Source organism: Sceloporus undulatus, chromosome 1 (assembly GCF_019175285.1).
Source record: "Sceloporus undulatus isolate JIND9_A2432 ecotype Alabama chromosome 1, SceUnd_v1.1, whole genome shotgun sequence".
Classification (NCBI taxonomy): Eukaryota; Metazoa; Chordata; class Lepidosauria; order Squamata; family Phrynosomatidae; genus Sceloporus; species Sceloporus undulatus.
The window spans coordinates 98,180,588-98,202,143 of NC_056522.1; the positions used below are offsets into that span (position 1 = coordinate 98,180,588).

The window sequence follows — 21,556 nt, forward strand, 5'->3', positions numbered from 1 at the left end:
CTTGATAAGATAGAAGCACTGTGGCTGTGTGGTTCTTGGGTCCAGGAAATGCATAAGCAACCTTCCCTAGAAGGGGTTGTACTCCGCCAGTAAGAGCTTAGGAACACTCCCAGAGCCATCTTTATCATTGGAGGGCCAAACAGACTCTCTGGCATTGGGTATCTGTCTGGGAAAGCTGCCAAGACTGCTGATAACGCCTACCAGAGGTTTATAACTATGTAAAACAAAAGGTCTTTGTGAGTGTCACCTAGTTTTTCAATGTTTTCAATGTTAGATATTGATGTTATACGTCACTCTTTTTTTTTTTTTTTTTTTTGGTCGTTAAAACAGCCCTTCCAACCCTTCTAACTTCCAGATTCAAATTGTTGAAAATCTACCCAAAATAAAAGTGCACATTCAAAGTGATTTGTAGGTTACATCTCAGGCCATGTTTGGCAGCAGAACTGATACTGTAGCAAACTGTGGGTTGGATATTTGATACAGCCCCAGTTGTAGTTGCCCACTCTGGAGATAAGAAAATATGCAATAGTGATTTGATGATTTCTAGACTCTGTTCCACTTAATTCTGGCTTGATTGTGTAGAGTACCAGAATGAAAACAAGCAGGATTTTTTTAATATAAAGAGTTGAGCCAAATTTTGTACTGGAGGACAATTCAAAGATATAAATTTACCCTGAAGACATCATTTTTCTACTAGCTGTCTATACTCTTTTCCTTATACTATTTCTAATAAATCATGTGACTTCATAACTCTACTTAGTCGACTTCATCAAGTTGTTCATTGGTGTTTTTTGGCACACCAACATTATAAATGACAATAGCACAGCCTTTGAAATATGGACCCTGACATTAAATCTGTATACTTTAATATATATATCATAAAACAATGGAGTAAAAATTCTCTCTGGTCATCTATACACATTACTGTAATAGGGAAGACTTTTATTACTTATAATATTTGAGATAAAAAGACTGAACTGAAAATATAAATGAATAATATATGACACTGTTTATGAGTCTAGTATTAAATCACACACACAAAGACATCTGTCATTTATACCTGCAATCTACCTAGCACACTTCCAAACAGAGGTCTCTAGGGGGAAGATAAGTAGATAAACCACCACATCCTAGATTCTTGTGTCTACTCAGGGCAAAAGAAAGCATGTTTACTGAGCTTTACAGCTTGGGAGTTATCTTCCTGTTAGGTTTTCTCAATATCCATTGAAAGCAATGCATGGGGGGCAAAAATCTACTTGCCAGTTCCTTACATTGAAGTAAGATTTCCTCAAAGCAGTTGGGTTTAAAGTAATGAGTTCCAGTTTTGCATTGGTGAGACTTTATTAAAGCCAATGTTTTTGTGTTTCACTTGACCTTCTTTCCTACTTTATAGATTATGCAAGGATTTCATAAGAATAAACTATTACATCCACACCAAATTGTCATTTAAACGTTAATTAGGTGACTGCATTAACAGCCTTACAAAAACCAAGCTAATATCTATATCTATATCTCCCCATCCAACCATAATTTCATAGATATGCATGCCTGAGCACATGCACACTCCAATCCCATTTTTGAGATTAAGAGAGAAAGAAACAGATGTGTGAATCTTTGAAAGCCCCATTTCTCATCCATTTCTCATAAAAATAATATCTCTTTTCTTCAACCATTATAATTTTATTTCCTTACTCTCCCCTTTTCTAAAACGTATGCTGGCCCATTTCCTGAAGGCTGGAGAACTACCCTGAATTTGATGAGAGGGATGAGAGGAAAAGAGAACAAGGCTTAAAAATCAGACAGAATTTTTTCACGAGGGGCTGATTTCCACGGAAGATGCCTCTACCTAATCTTGAGGGTTCTCATCATCACCATCACCTCCCTACACAACAACTCACCCCATTCTCTAGGGTCACTGATTTTCAAGAGAAACGTTTATAATTAGAACTAGAAAGTGAACTGAATATGTGTTCTGATATAAGTCAAAATGGAAATAACATAATTATAAAAGACTGATAAAAGAGCTACTTCATATGGAGGAGAAGAGGGGTAGCCTCCTTCCTTAATCACTAGATCCTCTGTCAAGACAATATGCATGGGCCCGAGCTATTTCAAGGCCCATATTGCCTTATGCAAGCATTTTTGAACTATAAGATCCCCAGGAGAAGCCCCTTTCTCTGTCCCACTATCTTCTCCGGCTTGTTTGCTGGCAACAAGGGAGAGGCCCTCTTGGTGATTATTCCTATTCCTAGACTTTGGAACTCCCTCTGCATGGAGGCTAGGATGGCTCCTCTTCATTCTCCTTCTGTAAGCAAATATAGACTTTCCCATTCTGTCAGGCTTTAGGAATTGATTGTGGTGGGCTGCTAATGGTGTGTAGTGCTGTTTTATTGAGTTTATATTATTTTTTAAATGAATTTTAAATTTTAAATGTTTTAACTCTATAAATTATTTAACTATTCTTTTCCAAATTACACACACACACATGATTTTTGTATGGTCTTGAATATACACTATTCTGATTTTAATAATTTGTAAACTGCTTTGAGAATATAATTTAGAAAAAGAAAAAATAAACAACAGAATGTCAGTAAGAACAGAATGGTAAAGAAAAAAAACTTCAAATGATCACTGTTTCCTGTTTGGTATTCTTTCTTTGTTTCTTTCTTTCAAGGCTTCCAGAATACTGTAGACAAAATCTGGAGACTGAGCATCCAAAATGTCTATGCAACCTAGCCTTTGTAAATCTCCCTTGGTGCAAGACATATTTAACACCTGTAACATTACTTTCTGGCTATTCAGACTCAGAAAATAAAACTCTTACTATTTCAGTCTCTGTTGCCATTGCAACTACCATGGAAATTTCAAATCCTACTCTCTTTAGAATGAGTTCAGTTACCAGTTCATATATATTGATAGCTTTACTACTCACTCTAATTCATCTTGGGCAGCCTCTTCTTGTGTATCCAGTCTTCTCTTCCTGAGCTCTGCCATCATTTTGTCAACATCACTCTGTATTTCTTTAAGGCTTTTGTCAATGGTTTTATCAGGGACTCCAAGTGTCTCATTGAGTTTTAAAGCAGTATCATTTGCAGCTGAAGAAAAGTGACAATTACATACATCAACAAAGTGGTTTTCTCTGGTGATTTTCCTCTTTTCATATTTCTTCTACAAGGCTCTTTTGAGTGTTAGCCCAGGATAGATGGAATCTCCCATTACTACTACATCTCTCATTTCAGAATATGTGGTCATGAGTTCCAGGAAGGCATCATCCAAGTTCTCTGGTTTGGAGGTCTCTAGTAGATCCCCCCACCCTTTCTTGTTGTCTCTCTCTTCCTTAATTCTTACTCAGATCTTCTCAACTTGGCTTCCAGGATTTAGTCATGGATCTCACAGGTGTACACATCCTTAATGTATAATGCTACTCCACCTCTCTTCCTGCTTGGTATATTTCTCTAAAATTGGTTACACCCCTCTGTTACTAAATTCCAATCATGGAACTCATTCCAGCAGGTTTCAGTGATGCCTATTACCTTATATACTCGAATATAAGTCAACCTCATGTATATGTCAAGGCAGGTTTGGGGGCCAAGATTATGGATTTTTTCATGATCCATGGAGGTTGAGGGTAAAACTTGGAGGCTCCTTCAGTGTGTGTATGTATGCACACAGCAAGAGGGAATCTAACTGCTTTTTGCTTCAGCATTTCAACTTTGGTTTCACCCTTGACTCCCCATACAGAAGCAGCAAGAGTGGGCGGGAAAGGGACTCTGCTTAAAAGCCATCAATCACCTAGGACTCTTTCTGCTTTGGCTCAAGAGAAAAAGAAACTCTCCTGACCGCATGGGGAAATCTGAAAGAGCTGCTTTCACATTACCATATTGACTCGTAAATAAGTCAACCTGGGATTTTGAGGTCAATTTTTGGATATAAATTTTTAGACTTATAGATGAGTATATACAGTAATATCATATTTGCTTTGCTGTGCTAAGAGTTCAAGTTCATTCTATTTATTTCCCATGCTCTGTGCATTAGACATTAAGTCAATGGGCCATTCCCCTATCTGACTTTTAAAGATTGTTTTCCTTCCACTGTTGGATTCTTATGCTATTTGTCTTGTTCTCTGTATAATATTTAGGCTGTTATCTCCAGTATTTCTTTACTCTGTACAGGACTCTACACATGGAACAATTGCCTGTTTTTTGGCTCTTTTTAAATGGAAGGGTCACTGGATTTAATTCATTCTCTTCCCTCCCAATCTCATCAAACAGCTGGTTGATAAACCCACTGTTTTTGTATGCTGGTGCACACATAGACAGGTAGATCAAGATCTGGAAAAGATGTAAAACAGCACCAAAAAAGAAAAAAGTAACCAAAGAAAAATGCATGCTATGAGCTCCCTAGAGAAGAAGACTATCCTTACCTTACTCCTATGCAGAGGTCTGTTAACCCCCCTCCCCCTACACACACACAAACATGCCATGGCTCTCAATTGCATTTTGAAGTTGAAATATGAAAGAATCAAATTCAAAATCAAAATCAAATTCTTACAAGAGCATAGTTAGCTGAGTCTCAGGACATATACATGGCTAGTAGTTGTTTGGAAGCATTAAGAAGTAGCTGTTCATTAACAGCAAGCAATAACATATTTTTAAAGCCATCTTGAGAAATTAAAGGTGTACTCTTAATGCACAATGCTGAAACTACAAATAGATGTTCCCCCCTTTTTTCTTCTCCTAAATGAAATTTTACTGCCTTGAAAATAAACAAGAGCATAGCAGAAGCTGCCCATTAGTTATATGCTGTTCTTCAAAAATAAACCCTAAATGTTTCTGAAGAAAATGTTTCTGAAGGAAACATTTAGTTATTCTATGCTCATAATTGCCTGTCTATTCACAATGGTAGCAAAGTGCACCCTTTAGACTGCAGGAAGTGTACAATTACTTGGCTGCATCTCCTCCAATTTCACACATCTGAAGCCCAGTATGTTAAGCAACTGATTCCTTTCAGTTTATGAACTCTTGTTCAATGCACTGTGTTGTTTTTTTTCCAAAATGTGCGGCTTCATTTTGCTTGAGAGACTATTGGCATTTCCTCCCCTTTCTCCAGTACCTTCTGCAGCTTGGAGGGTGCCCTTGATGAACTGTCCAAGCAGCTTTGCTCTCTCATTAGTTGTCTCAGCATCCTGACTGGTTTGCTCCCCATCTGCTGTCACCTTGGTCGCCTGGCAATACAGATTAAAGAAAAGTGTAATTAATGAACATGACAGGGAGATACTACATCTGTCTGAAGTTACTTGGAAACCTTACCCCAAGCAAAAGGCAATCGATGAATTATTGATCATATATACTGGAAGTGACGCACACTCTTCCCCAAGTACACAATTACATTTTATTACTACTTCGACCATTAAAGAGCCACCAGAGGCTTCATTCTTAGCTCCTAGAAAGCACGGGAGACATGGTTCCACCCATGCTCATGGCCAAAACAAAACTACACACTCATGCCCTATTGAAACTTGGTTCATCTTAGAGTTTCATGAATCACTTCTATACTACTGATTTCAATACTGCCAAGTAGGCCTCCAGATCATGTCTTTAAGACATACTCCACAGTCCCTTTTAGATAATTATATCACTATAATACAATTAAATAAGAATAAGGTGTTTTGTACTGGAATTCCCTTCACAGCACTACACAACACGCTACAATAAATACACCATGTACCATTTAAAGTAACTTGCTTTTTTACTCTTAAATCATGGGGTGGGAGGCTGAGTTGGAATACTGTTGAAAATTGGTGGAGGGTTTATACTTCTTCCCCATCCACTTCTCATTCTTGAATGCCCCTTTTTGCTTGGGGTCTGCTATAATAGCAACTTCAATTTACAATACTGGCCTTTACTAGCATCACATTTACTTAAGAATAAAAAAAGTTCAGCTGCCCCCAAATTGCATGTTATATATTTAACAGAATATGTTTAGCTTTTCTTTGCCTGGGTGAGATGTAAGAAGGAGCTATATTATCCCTTGCAAATATCTACTTTCACTAGCATGGGCAGAAGTGAATGATTTAACTTGAAGGTCCCAGAGTTTTTCTTCTTGCATTAATGAACAAGTCCCCCTAATACTGAGAGATTAAATCCCATTTTCCAGATAATTTCATTTGCAGGTCTACTGAAAGCCTGTATCCAATAAATATGGGGTCTCATACCATAATTTGAATTATTTACTTCTTCCTAGTAGAATAGCACAGGGGTACACTGCAAATGCTTGCCACCAGGAACCAGAGGAAAATAATTATTCACTTCTACTTCCTAAAAGGGCATTGTGTTATCAAGCAATGTTTAGGACGTATAGGTCTAAATCTAATTGCAACTCTCAACTAGAGCAGAATCAATGGAACTTACTTAAGGGCTGATTTATGTAAGTTCCTATAGATTCAGTAAATTAACTCTAGTTGGGACTAACAATTGGATTTATAACTTTATCCTAAAGGTGTTTTGGTGAAACAACCTTTCGTTTTTCCATTGCCATCACTCAGTATATCAAGCACACATAGGTAACTCAGAGTGGTTGAAGAATGTGTAAAAAAATGATGCTGTGAACTTGCAAGTAGCATGTTGTTGTTTTTTTACTCCAAGACTGGGGGACAGAGAGGAGAAAAATAAATGAATTGTTCTGTATATTAATGGAAATGCCTCTTTTATTTACCCTAAATTCGTTTGAAGATGATTATTTTCCATGCTATACATACTCAACTAACCAGGAATAGGAAAATAAAATTGCATTGCAATGGTAATTCTTTGTAAACCATTTAGGCTTTTGATCCTAGACGCATACAAACAATACTTTACAATGGAATTCATTGATTTCATTATCTGTACTGTCTTGCCATATGAGAAAAATCTTTTTATACTTTTGTACACATTCAGATTTTCAGGGAAGAGCAGAACCTGAAGGATTCTCCACTCTGCTTTGAAAGAAAACAAGAAAACTATCTTGGCATGACTACAATTTAATATACACTTTGCTGAGGATAAACTTCACTAAGTAGACATATAAAGGATTGTTTTGTAAGTGTTTATAGGCACATGCTATGGTTTGGGACTGCATGGCCTTCCATATTTTGTTAAACCCTTATACTCCTTATCCAATATAACCAATGCAGAGGGATGATAGGAGCTGGAGTCCAACAAGTGCTAAATGCTAAACTGTACTCACTGTCTAAAATCACATGCTCTCTCAACCACAAATGGTACAGAGGAACAGCAAGGAACATAATTCCAGATTTTCCCATATTTTCCCCCAAGAGACATTTAGACTTCATCTCTTCAATTCTGTGTTCTTAAACACAGATTTCTTTACCACTAGATGTCACACTTTATACTAATATAGTCCTCCCATGGATTAACTAAAGAAATTCCAATTTTTGCTGTTTGGAGTCTTTAGTAATAAAAGGAATAGCAAACAACAGAGGTGTCATCTTAGGAGAATTTTACCCTCTACAAAACAAAGGCGTTTTTAATAACAAATTTTCCCCTTCGATTCTAAATTAAATTTGCTTGATAGGGTCTAAGTCATAACTGAAATTTGATGTTAACTCAGGAGTTTCTCTTGTTGTTCCTTGATTAGAAACAGAAATGAACCAGAGTGCTTTTATTTCTAAAGTATGGACAAATAAAATATGGGCAAATATTTCCAAAGTATGGACAAATAAAAAAGACAAATTGTGGCAGAACATTTCTGTTTTCTTCTTAGCTCTGCACATACAAAAAAATGTGACTGTGAAAGAGATTGCCATTGTTCATTCCAATTTTGCTGGTGATCAAGAGCTGCCAAGCAGAGAGAAACAAAGCCAGCCAAAAGCTTTCAGTACCTAGGACTAGGGGAAGGGCTTGGAGGGAGGTGGGGGGGAGAAGCCTATCCATTTGTAAATTCAGTGTACCTGACAAAATAGTCTTCAGTCTCTATTTCAGGCTAAATATTTTTGACATGATTCTATCATCTGTAGGAGAAACAGGTTCAGTCCCTTCCTCAGTGATGGCGGTCTAGTTAGAGTAAAGAGGAAAACTCTCTCTGTTCATAATTGTTAATCCTAGCCACTTAGGTTATTGATACCCATCAATGGATATTTCCCTCTGCACACATGCCCAGTTGTTCAAGCTGTCCAGGCCACACTGGACTGGTGATTTCTGTTCTTCTGTCAAACCCTTCTCCAGTGCTGGTACAGGGATAAATATGAATTTATCACCTTTTCATCCTCTACAAAACAATATGGTTGTCACTTGTGTCTTACAAGTGTACCTTTTGAATCTTATGGTAGGTTGTCATGTATGGATAAATGCTTTGGTTTTCCAGGTATTTTGGAGTTCATTTCCTAGAAGCCCCAGGCAGCATGGCCAATGATAAGGGATTTTGACAATTTAAGTCTGAAACATGGACAAAGGTTGATAACTATTTCTATAATCTAGATAGAAAAGGAACACATTGAAATTGGCATACATCTTCATTTCTGTTTCCGAACAGAAGATGGAAGGAACCTCTATCCACAATAGAGATTACAGGTTTCAATTACACCTAGAACATCACCAGGCAGAATAAGAAGATAGTTATGAATTTAACTTGGATCTTGAACTGGGAGAACAGTCAAAGATAAAATAGATAAAATAAACCAACTATTGTTCCAATAATGGAAATGGTGGTACACTCCAGGTAATCACAGTGGTGCACTAATATCCCACAGTATTTTTCAGCATGCCTGGCCAATTTTTTTCCACATAAAATTAAAAAGTGGGAACATGTAGAAATTAGAATTCAGTGCAGTTAAGCAGCCTTGTGCTATTTCAAAAAGCAAGATGGCAATGAGCCAGCTTGGCATGGTGGTTTGGACACTGGAGATTAGGATTCAGTTCCCACCTCACTCATAGAAACCCACTCCATGACTCTGGCTGTGAGTCAAACATACCCTGCCCAAGAATACCCCACAGTAGGTTTGCCTTATAGAATAATAGAGTTGGAAGAGACCAGAAGGGCCATCCAGTCCAACCTCCTGCCATGCAGCAACTCACAATCAAAGCACCCCTGATAGATGGCCATAAAGGCCACCATAAGTTGGAAATGACTTTAAGGCACACATGTTTTTTTTAAACATGAGTTGGAGAGGGGGAAAGAGAATGAATACCTGTATTACCACAACCATTAATATAATCTAAAATAATTTAGATTCTTTTTTAACCTTTGTATATTTAAAATTTTGTATGTTTAATTTTTTAAAACTTTTTTCTGTTTTAATTAGGCTATTTTAATTGTTTTTAAAAGTGTGTTTTTATATTGTGAGTCACCTTGGGATCCTTTTTGGGAGAAAGGCGGGATAAAAATAAAATAAATATAAAAGAGGACAAATCCTTTTATAATAAAATAAATCTGTTTGAAAATTGTGCAGAAACTGATATATGTATTTCCATTCCATTTTAACTAGAATTTCACAATCAAGTTCTCAAGTGCAATAGTTAATTGGCAGAATGGAGAGTTGTGAGCCAATGCATTTGGGTGGACTACATTATAACATGCCCTTCATGTCTCAATGTTTTAACTCCCAATGTTTTTGTATTTAGTCAGTGGTGTAGCAGGAATTTGTTTCACACAGTGCGGGGCAAGGGGAGACTGTTTTGCCCCCTGGAGGTCCATTTGAGTTCCAGCATGGTTGCAGCCATGCCAAAGCCCAAATGGAAGAGACTCCCTCCCCCCAGCAACCAAAGCCACTGGAAGGAGCAATGCCCCTTCAGGTTTGTTTGGGTTCTAGCATGGCTGCAGCTGCATAGCTTCTACACAAGGAAGAAAGGGATGCGACGCCCTTTCTCGCTTGCCTAGCAGCCACCTTGTGTGTGTCACCCCACTAGGTGACATGCCCGTACAACTAAGTAACTATGGGTTCTGAGGGAGAAAGTTGCTATATAAAGCAATAACAACCATTCTTGTAATTTCTTAATAATGTACTGCTTCTGGGTCCAGTATAAAGTATAGACAACTTGTAAAGGTCTTCATGGCCTAGAAGTAAGGTCCAAATTTCATTGCTAATTCCAACATGAATATGGACATTGAACCAATGGGATTAATTGGTGATTTATTGTTCAACAATAACTACTGTAGTTGGGAGTAGCAATTGCATTTAGTCCTAGGATAACTGAAAGACCACATGCCTTATGAGATTGTTGCAAGAGGCCTCCTTTTCTGTCTTCGCATCCTCAAAAACATATATTTATTTATTTTATACCTAGTTTGAACCAAGGAGAGTATCTTTTCAGTAGATAAAACTGGACTCTAGAACAATCTCCTGAAGAAGGCACATCTCACTATATAATGGCCTTCAACAGGATGGCCAGTACCTTCTTTTTGAACTGTTGTTTCCTTTCTTTGCTGGAAGCTATTTTATCTGCTACAGTGCAATTACTTTTTTGAAAATGTATTTCTATACATATTTTTCCTGATGTTTCATGACTTTATGTAAATATTGCTATTATAGTGCTTTAAAAATATTTTAAAGACATACGTTGGTAGCTTTTCTTGGGCTTTCTGAGAAAAGGCAAGTGAAAAATTGGGCCAGCCTCAAACATCTTGCTGCCTGAAGTGTGAGGCTCAATGGAGCTGCATCCCAAATTTCATACAGAAGACAGTTGGACTCAGAAACCAACTGGTCTGTCAGTTAATATTCCTTTACCTGAGGAAGCAAGCTAGTCAAGAAGAACTAGGCAGGCCAATGCAATAAATGCAGCAGGGAATAGCTGCAAGATTCAGGAGGAACAGCAGGAGCACTGTTGCCAAAATAGGGTCTGATGCAATAAGCAGTTGCCTCATTTTGTCTAATCATGGTGTGGCCAGTCATGTGTGTGAGATAGATAGATAGATAGATAGATAGATAGATAGATAGATAGATAGATGATAGATAGAGACAGAAAAACAGACAAAAAAGCATGCATTTTTTTTGTCTGTCTGCATATAGCCTATTATTTCTAAAATATCTTATAATTTCTCTCCAGCAATAATGGATAAAAAAGGGATTTGAAGCGAATTTCAGAGACCAGGCAATCATGAAGGCAGTGAATATAAAAATAGCCATGTATATGTTTGTGTGGTTTAAACTGGATTAACGCAACAGAGCCAAGGACTGGTATGTGTAACCTTTCTGCCCTTGTCATTTTCCCCAACTGAAATGATGCTTCTGCTCCCACTTGCTATTAACCCAGTTAGAAGGAAAAGAGAACAGCTATTTGGTGCATTTTCTCCCACCAGATTAATAACATGAGATGGATTTCACTTGGGAAGAATATGAAGGTGAAAGGATTAAATACCTCCACAGTCTGTGGGACAAGACCAACTAATTGATCACTTAAGCTTTTTATGATGAAATCAAGCTGTCCGATCCCATTTCTTTCTAGTTTTTCTAATTTGAACTACAACATCAGTCAGTCAATCACCGTATTTCTGCCACAGAATCAAGCAAATGTTTTCTTAACATGTAAAACTGATTATTTAACATGTGGACCAATAGTCTGATTTTAAATTTGAAAACAGGATTTGAAACCTAATTCATTCTCCTACAAGTAATTAACAATAACAACAAAAACATTGTTGTCCATTATTCTGCTGACTGGTCAGAATCAAACACATTTTGATATGCTGATTTCTTAATTGATAACTTTATAATGTAATTTCAAAGCCATTTTCTTTTATCAATAAAAGCCAGTCCTGACAATACAACAATATTATGCTGCATTATACCCTTGGATCAGACCACATGACTGTAGGAAGCACTTATATTACCAACACATATTGCACAACCTTCTATCTACAGACATTACTAAAATAACAAAGAATAGAACTGCAGCCACGTTACTCCAGTAATGTAAGAACAGGTCCCAAAACACTGTTCTTTCAATCAAATTCAGAATTTATCACTGGGACTCACTCTTGTCAAAAGCTCATCCATCTCTGTCACGAGGGTATCCAAATTCTTCTGTGCTAACCGAAGTAGTCTCTCTGGTGCTTGCTGAGGTGACAGTAGATGCTAAGGGGGATAAAGGTGAACATTGTGCACCATGATTTTCAGAAATAACAGATATGACAACATTAACACTTTTTCACCTTATAACTCTCAATTATTATGTCTGCTAATATATATAAAACTGTTTATTTAAACACTTGTATGTAAGATAACAAGTGTACAACCACTTGGGTGAGTTAAATTTGTGAAATAGCATCTTTATTTTATCAAATATCATGACCATTATGTTGCATTACATACATACTTCATTTTGCCTATTTTTACCATTAATTTCTTCCCATTTACAAGAGTAAACAGTAATTACTACTTTACAGTTTATATATTACCCTTCCCAAAATGTATGGTACCATCTATTTAGGCACAGCAGCAAGACTAAAGGAAATACTGTAAACCATTCCTTCATTCCCCCCACCCCTCTTTTCTAAGTGCAACAACATATGCTGATGAAAATATATGTGCTGGTCTGTGCCAGTATATGAATTCTAAAGCAGGTTATGATTTTGAATATACCTTTAATTCCTGGGTTGTATTTTCAAAAGAATAAAGCATTTTATATGGTGGATGAAGTGGGCCACTAAGGTTGATACTCAGAACCATTTGGCTTAGTTGATCTAAGTCACGGAGAAGGACTCCAGTACACTCATCATCACAAACTATGAGAAAGGACAGTAAAAAAATATTTATTTCTCCTAAATATATGAGGAAGATGCTTTGTATTTCAGCCCAGAATTCTCCAAAATATAAGGCCATAAAGTCTAATAACTGGTGCCTAAAAACACAGTGCAATAAAAGGCAGAAAAACAAAGATGTGAACAGTAGATGGGGATAAACAGATATCTAATAGTGAATAACTTGCTAAAGGGATAGCACGATATAAACTACTATTTGTAGAAGTGCTCAGTATACAGTTTATAAACTCACAAACATGCAAACAAGAATCAAGAGGCACAGTTCAGAGAGGCTTAATGTATAAAACAGATTTGGCGGAGGTGAGATAACAGAGGGATCAAAGGTCAACAAGGAAAAATGTGTGTGTGTGTGTGTGTGTGTGTATGTATGTATGAGAATGATCCACAACTGAAGTTATGAATCATAACTCAGTCGTTTGCTTAGGGCTACATAGCTGAGTGCCCTCTAGCTGTTTTGGACTGCAACTCCCACCATCTTTGACCTTTGTGCCATGCTAGCTGCGGTTGTTGGGACTTAAAACATCTAGAGAACACCATATTGCCTACATTTGAGTTAGCCAATGGCTGAAAAGAAGAAATAGGGCATGAGTTTGGGTCTGATGGACTAGAAAATGGTGGTACCATCTAAATACGGGGAAAACAATTCCAGGCAAAAGAGATATAAAAGATAAATAAAAAATGGATGTTGTGCAGTATTAAAACCTTAAACAGTGATCTGTCAGGTTCATAGTTAAAAATCTTAGTTCACTTGATCTGATGGAATTAGTGGATTAACAATTCTCAGCCACCTATAAAGAAAGGCAGTTTTTAAAAATGATACAATTTTAAAGTGCCACAGTTTACTTGGTCACGTTTTGGCCCATCCAATGAAAATGTAGGACACAATTTAATTTGTGTTATTATTTTGTGCGATTTTGTGTTATTAATTTTATGAAGACTTAACGTACCAAAATTTGTTGTAATGCAGCTAATACAGTATTCCCCTAGTACTGCCAATATGATTTAAGATGAGCTGCCCAGGGGAAGATGGGCACTGTGGTCCACATAGCCAGAGGACAGCTGGTTGGGGAAGACAGTGTTATATTTTTATGTTCAGTTTCTGGAGAAGGAATCCTTACACACTCAATGGAGCCTAATGCACAATTTCTGTCTGCCAGAGATTTGTTTCTATAGACAACAGAAAACAATGTCCTCATCCATATGAGGATTAGAAACCCAATTTACTTGTGCTTCAGCTCATGCTGAAGGAATAAATTTTCATAACTGAGGTAGGAACACTTGAGACTCAGAAGGAGTCTCTTTCCAGATGGTTTTTCTATTGATGATTCTAGCTACACCAAAATGAAATAACATGTGACTAACTCCATTTTGGAAGCACATTAAGTAGTAGCTTGAGATGAGAACAAAATGTTTTGGGATCTTATTTTGGTAGACCCAGCTGGGAATAATAGCTGCTTTTACCAGACACTTTCCTAAAAGAAGGAAAGAAGGGGGGAAAGGAGAGAGGGAAAGAATGGAAGGCAGGCAGGCTGGCAGGCTATACTCTATATGATATGCACACCAACCTGATAGGGTATTTAGGTAACATTGATTTCTCTTATAAGAGAATTTAAGGTGTTTTTGCATCCTGAATACTATTTCCCTGCATTCTGCTTTTTGCCAGCTTAGACTTTTTCTCCTTTTATATTTAAATATTATATTAATTGAATTCTATATTACTTTTAATATTTAATTACATCTGCTTTTCCCATTTCTCCCCTACCAAATTGATAAGAAACTTAGCCAACACTAGGGATCTTTTAAAATAATTACACACACACACACACACACACACACACACACACACATATTCTTGCATCTTGAGTAGAAGAAAGTAGTGGTTGTTGGGGGTTTCAGCTTGTCAGTTTGAAAAAGGCATGCATGAACAGGAGTTAGTATTATAAAAAAAAATATCCATGCACCCACACCGTATCTCACCAATTCTCATGTTTAATGTATATGAATAATCACTCTAAACTATAGCGTTGTTCTGCTAATACTGAGATAATGACTTTGGAGTATATAAATACTAGGCATTATTATTAATTCATGTATTAATGGTATTTGCATATTCTCTCCATTCATCTTCATTTATTTCAAGATTTTCACAAACCTTTATGAGGTTGTAACTTTAAATTTTTTCAGCTACAGAGACATTCAAATGCTACTAATATTGTGCAATGAAAAAAAGTACTGTCAAATTAGAGTGACATAACCACCTAATTCAGCAATAACATGAATGCTTCTAGTGGATAAAAAGAAAATCATTAAACAAGCCTCCTTAGCCAAATCTAGAGTGGTAATATACAGCAGCAATTCATATTTTTTAATAATAAAGATGGAACCATTACTTTTTATCTTGTTTAACAGTTATACTGTACCTTTAAGTAGTAGGCAAAATTTTGTACAGGTTGTCTACATCAGCAAATAGAACTGGGTCAGATTTATATATATTCTGAACAACAAGACAGAAATCATTGGCTGGCTCCATTTTACCCCACTGAACCCAATCTAACTGTATACGAATATAGCATGACCAATCCTGATATGTGGTGACAGGATGCTGGGTGTTCCTCTCTCTTGGAGGCTATGTATTCCAAACAGTGAGTCTTGCATCTCCTAGATTAGCTTGTTGACTTTAGGTGGGAAAATGTTGCACCACCACTGTTATTGGCCCGAAACAGACAGGCCAAAAAGTGTGGCTTCCAGCCACTTCAGGGGCATGGTGTGCAGATGATGCACACCCCTGACATGGCTGGAAGCTGCTCATAGGGCACCTAAGGTGGCCCAAGGCAGCCGGCAAAAGGAACAGTGAAAAGCTGCTCCTTGCCAGCAAACTGTTTGGGACTACTCGGGCCATCATCGCAGCCCTGGGCCAATAGGGGCTCAATCGCAGGCAGAGTGGCCAGAGGCCACTCCTTCATGCCTATCTATTTCACCCCATAGAAGTAAGGTTCAACTGACAGTCTGATCAGCATCTGAAGATGAAGAGGGAGGAGATGCCATTTTGTTTTTTTGAGTAAGGAAATAAAATGTTTTGGATAGCCTTTAATATGTAGCAATGAAAACTGGATACAAAAAATATGAAAAACAATCTGCAATCATACAAATTAGTTGATAGGGAGAAGGAGTGCTTCCACTCTTTCTCCAGTACATCCACTCCAACTTGATATAGGTATAGGTACACTGGACCGCTGGGCAGGCAGCAGAAATTTGCATACACAGTTTCCTATCCAACTAGAGATAAATATGTAGAAGCCTGCTTCTGCATGCCTAAATTATCACATGGGGTTGGGAGGTGGTCTGCATATCTACACACACACCACATATATCCTCTCTTGTATTCAAATTTATGAGAAATCTTTCTCGTTATAAAATTGGGTATGATGCTATTTCAGGCGATATGGAGCTAAAACTACATTTTGGCTGCAGACATAGAAATAACAGCAAAGCAAATCATTGGATGGGAGGCAAATTGATTTAGTGCAGCGAGAAGGAAATTGTCAAGTTGTGCAAGGAGGCACTGAGATGTTATTTTCAGTTACTTTCATTCCTGCTAAATTTTTCTTGCCTTCTCCTCCACACAGTCCTCCCACTAATTTGTTGTTTGAACTGAAGTGCACTGTAATTGCTCTAGTAAGGGGGCAATATTTTCTACTTTATGTATGCATGTCAGAAAAACCTATTAGTGGCCCAAGTTTCTCATTTGTGTGCTTGTGTGTGGAACACAAAGAGGAAACACATTTCCATAAATAACAAATGGTCTTAACACTGAGCTGTATGTTTTATATACCAACATCTATTCTACTTGGTCAAGGAGTCATACAGATCTGCCAGCCAAGCATTTAGAAAATATAAATCAAATAAACAGCAAAATACCATTTTCTTTGAAAGATCTAGCACCCCCCTTTTAACAGAATGCCTTGTGCTAAGCCAACAGATAGTAGCATACAAACAGATTTCTGTTTAAACAAGCCATTTTTAGTTAACCTTGAAAGAGTTGACAATAAGTATCAGAAAATGAGATGCAAATGAAAACCAATTTAATTCACCATGATAGAAAAAATGAATCACTTATAAATACATGAAAATACTCTGAAAGAACAAACAACTGTTTCCTCTAATGTGAATTGTGAACATTCAGCATGAATTAACGCCTCTTACTTGAAAATTAGGTAGAAAAGAGCAGACACTTAAAGTGTCATCTGTTAGTAAAAAAGACAGGGGACTTTAATACTTAGGCTGAAATGTGCTGGAGCAACAGAAGATGTTTCAAGATGATGATTATATAATTTATATGTGGCCAAATATCTCCATGTTTGGTCTATAAAACTGCCAGTATGAATTTTCATTGAGTATTAACAAGTGGAGTATTGTTTTCAGAGTATTACTGCTGGGCAGATATGAAAAGCAAAATTCAAGCAATCTTTCAATAAGGGATGTGTAGAAAGCACTGCAGACAAAATTTAATATAGTTTGGACTTATTCCTCCTTTCCTCCCCCTGCAGATCTTTGCTCCCACCCCCACCCCCAATATACTTTCTCAATATACTTCCTCAACGCTATAGATTTTGAGGGCATGCAGGGGAAAAGAGATATTGCCTTGTCCCATGCCATGAACATGCTGGCTAGGAGTTAATTGGAAGCCGCTTGGTGTTTTCACCACAAATTTGCATTGCATGACAAATGCAATACACACGAGAGTTACCTTAAAAGTAGAATTTCTCACATGAGAGCATGTGTGCAAAAACAAAGTGTTTATAAAACTATTGACAAAATAAATACTTTTGAAAATTAATGTGTTTGCTTTCCAGATACCAGTCCAACTCATGCACCACTGCTTAGCAAATTCCTCCCAGGAACAATGGACAGACTGGGAGCAGCATCAGTTGCCACCTACCACACATAGAGGAATGGGGATAAGGGAACAGAACAAAGAGCTGGCTGAAACACCAGTTTCCTCCTTCCTTTGATACAGGTGCCAGCATTTACAGTTTTATATGTATTGTAGTAGTGGATGCACCATACTGACACACATAGTGCTAGAAATGGGCTTTCTTGTTCAAAAGTAACAACCAGAATTGGTAACAGAGCTGATTCATATTACAAAACCTGTTTCCACATATATGGCTCCTATCCTATCATAGTACAGGTTGAGTCTCCTTTATCCAAATTGCTTGGGATAGGAAGTGTTTTGGATTTTGAATGTTTTTTTAATACCTGTATTCACATATAAGCACATAATGAGGTATCCTTGAGATGGTATAAACAAAAAAATCATTTATGTTTCATATATACCATACACATCACCGGAAGGTAATTTTATGCAATATGTTTATTTTGTTTATGAAACAAAATTTGAATACACTGAACCATTGTGTTACTATCTCACTCACTCATGAAAAATGTTTTGATTTTTGAAGTATTCTGGATTTCAGAATTCTGGATAAGGGAGATTCAACATGTATAGCATTCCTTGCTGATGGAATTTTATGAAACATCAGTTTGGAACTCTAATTTTTATATATATATTTACTGGGATTCAAATTTACTGCACTTAAAATGTGCTGTTTTAGAAAATTTCTGCAGTTATTATAGATGGTTTACTCACTTCATCCAATTTGTGGGGATCTGTCCTTGAACTCATACCACAATTATCCCATTTTACAACCTTCCTCCAACACTGTGTCTAACATTTCTGGCAGTGGAAATGGTAGAGACAGGTAAGCCTGATTTTGGGAACCCAACTGCACATTCTGCGCAATCGGGTCCAATGGCTATTTTGAGAAAGACACATCTGAAAAGCAAAAGACGGGAACAAAAATTTGAGAATTAGTAATAATATACATACAAACACATGCTATGCCTTCACGAGCATGCCGGGGTTCACATCCTGCACACTTCAGTCCAGTAGATCCAGGTTTGCATGTGCACTGTCCAGTGACAGGATCACAAGGAACAGAGAGTGAACCATATGGATGACACTCACATTCTTGGCATGATCCACCAGGAATTCTTGGGTTCCCAGTATATCCAGAAGAACATCTACAAGTTTAAAAGAAAAAATGAAGTTAGGTATAAAAATTTCAGTGTAAATGATTTTCTGTGAAGGAATCACCAAAGAAGTCTGGAACATATTCATTTCTTTAATGGAGTAAGAAATGGCCGAACACTCATACTTAAAGCAACATATGATGCAGCTGGTATACACATGGTGCCTTTCAGAGAGTGTGTATATATACTATACATATAACTTACACTGAGGAAAACATTATCATTGAGAGGACAGAGAAGAACATTTATATTCTCCAGCCAGGAGCCCAGTCTAGCCTAGTGTATGTACCAACTATCCCTTAGAGCCGGAAGGAATAAAACCTTGTCTGAAGAAAAGCTTTTCTATACCAAATATGTCCTTAATACACATTTGTCTAGTTTCTTTGGAAAATACTCGTATCGATGTGAGGAAATAATGTCTTCAATTAATGTATTCTGTGTTTGATCCATTTAATGGTAAACCATTTACTGCAACCATTTCTCCTTTATTTAAAACAATTGCTTCTTCTCACTGTTATTCTTGTTAACTGCCTTCAAGCCTACTTCAACTTATAGTGACCCTATGAATGAGAGGCCTCAAAAGCACTTTATAATCCTGCTCAGGTCTTGCATACTCAGGGCTGTGCCTTTCTGGTTGGAGTCTATCCATCTAGTGGTCCTCTTCTTTTCCTAATGCCTTCTACTTTACTAAGCATTATTTTCTTCTCTAATGAATCATTTCTTCTCATGTTAAGTTCAAAGTATTACAGTCTCAGTTTAGTCATCTTTACTTCTAGGGACAGTTCCTAGAAGTTCTCTAGCACTCATTTATTTGTCTTTTTAGCAGCCCACAATATTCATAGAATTCTTCTTCAGCACCTTATCTCAAATTAGTTCACTTTCTTACTATCAACCTTTTTCACTGTCTAGCTTTGATACCCATACATAGAAATAGGAAGTATGATGAATCCTAGCTGTAGGATTCAATGATATATCTTTATACAGTCGGCCTTTCTTATACACGCATTTCTTATACACGGATTCAAGCATACACTGTTTGAAAATGTTCAAAAAAGTATAAATTTCAAATATCAAACCTTGATTTTCCTTTTTTTAATAAGGGACACCATTTTGTTATGTCATTATATTTATGGGACTTGAGCATCCACAGATTTTGTTACCCATGGGGATCTTGGAACCAAACCCCAGTGTATAACAAAGGTCCACTGAACTTCAGAATTTTGTATAGTTCTTTCATAGCTGTCCTTCAAAATCCTAGTCTTTTAATTTCTTGACTGCAGTCTCCATTCTGATTATTCACTGTGCTAAGATATGGAAAATCTTGAAATATTTCAATGTCTTCATTGTCTACTTTCAAGTTATGAAAATCATCTCTGGTCACTATTTTTGTTTTCTTAATGTTTAACTCTAAGCCTAATCCTGTTTTACTTATAATATACTCAGAATACACATACCAAACCCAGCCTGGATATCTGGCATTTCTCACTCTCTATATGGCAACAGTCCTTGTAGAATTTTGATCATCACATTGCTTGCATGGGAAATTAATGAAGTGGTCCTGTGGTTACTGAAATCTTTGGTGTCCCCTTTCATGGGACATGAAATGTATATCAAGCATTTCCAATCTCCAGGTAATTCTTTTTTTCCCATATTGGTTGACAGAATTTAGTTAGAAATAGAGTAGATTCTGTCTCTGCAGACTGAAGCAGCCCTATCGGTAAGCTATCTGTTCCTCGTGATTTATTTTTCCCAAGTGCTCTGGGTGAAGCTTCCCCTTCACTTTCTAAAATTGGAAGTTGATCTTCATATGGTTCTTCCTCAAATTAAGCTGTCATTCTTTCATCTCTTTTATTTAGTTCTGTGTATTGTTTCCATTGTCTTTTTATTTCCACTTGGTCATGTAATACATTCCCTTGTTAGTTGTTCAGCATCCCCACTCTTGGTTTAAATTTCCCTTTGATTTCTCAAATCTTAAGGAAGAGGTCTCTTGTTCTTTTTGTTGTAGTTGTCACCTTCTATTTCTCTGTATTGATTATTATAGTCGTCTTCTTTGTCCCTGTGAACAAGTCATTGAACAGTTATATTTGTGGTTTTAGCTCTATTCCTATCACCTTTTACTTTTATTTCTTGTCTGTTCCTAACTGCTTGCAGAGTTTCATCTGTCATCCATTGAGACTCATCTTTCTTTTTGAATGTAGGTGGTAACTTTTTGCATTTCTCCTAGATAATGGCTACATTTACATTGTGGAAATAATGCAGTTGGACACCACTTTAACTGCCACGCCTCAATGCTATGGAATTCTGGGATTTGTACTTAGTTGTTATTTAGCCTTCTCTGTCAGAGAGCCCTGGTGCCACAATAAATTACAGATACCAGAATTTCAAAACACTGAGCCATGGTAGATAAAGTGTTCTCACACTGCATTATTTCTGCAGTGCAAATACAGCCAATGTCCCTGACTGCAGACCAGAGTCAATTAGGCTTAATAGTGCAAACCTATTTTTCATATTACCATAAAATTCTACAGGGATATTCTTCAGTTTGTATTTCAGCATGATGGTTGATTTAGTGTTCTTTAGCTTTATTCTAATTTTTGATATTATCAGTTCACAGTCCATGGCACAATCTGCTCCTGGTCTTGTTTTTGCAGAAAAAATAGAACTTCTCCATCTTCTGATTCCAATTATGTAGCCTATTTCATTTCTATAT

General features: G+C 37.0%; 1 protein-coding gene across 1 annotated transcript in view; it reads right to left on the bottom strand.

Annotated features, from left to right (window-relative positions):
* Positions 1-21,556, bottom strand: part of LAMA2 (laminin subunit alpha 2) — a 590,097-nt gene that overhangs the window by 111,018 nt on the left and 457,523 nt on the right. The window contains 5 exon segments of the mRNA XM_042456962.1: positions 2,933-3,095; positions 5,113-5,224; positions 11,969-12,067; positions 12,575-12,717; positions 18,644-18,837. Of these exon segments, the coding sequence (XP_042312896.1) occupies positions 2,933-3,095; positions 5,113-5,224; positions 11,969-12,067; positions 12,575-12,717; positions 18,644-18,837 (711 nt within the window).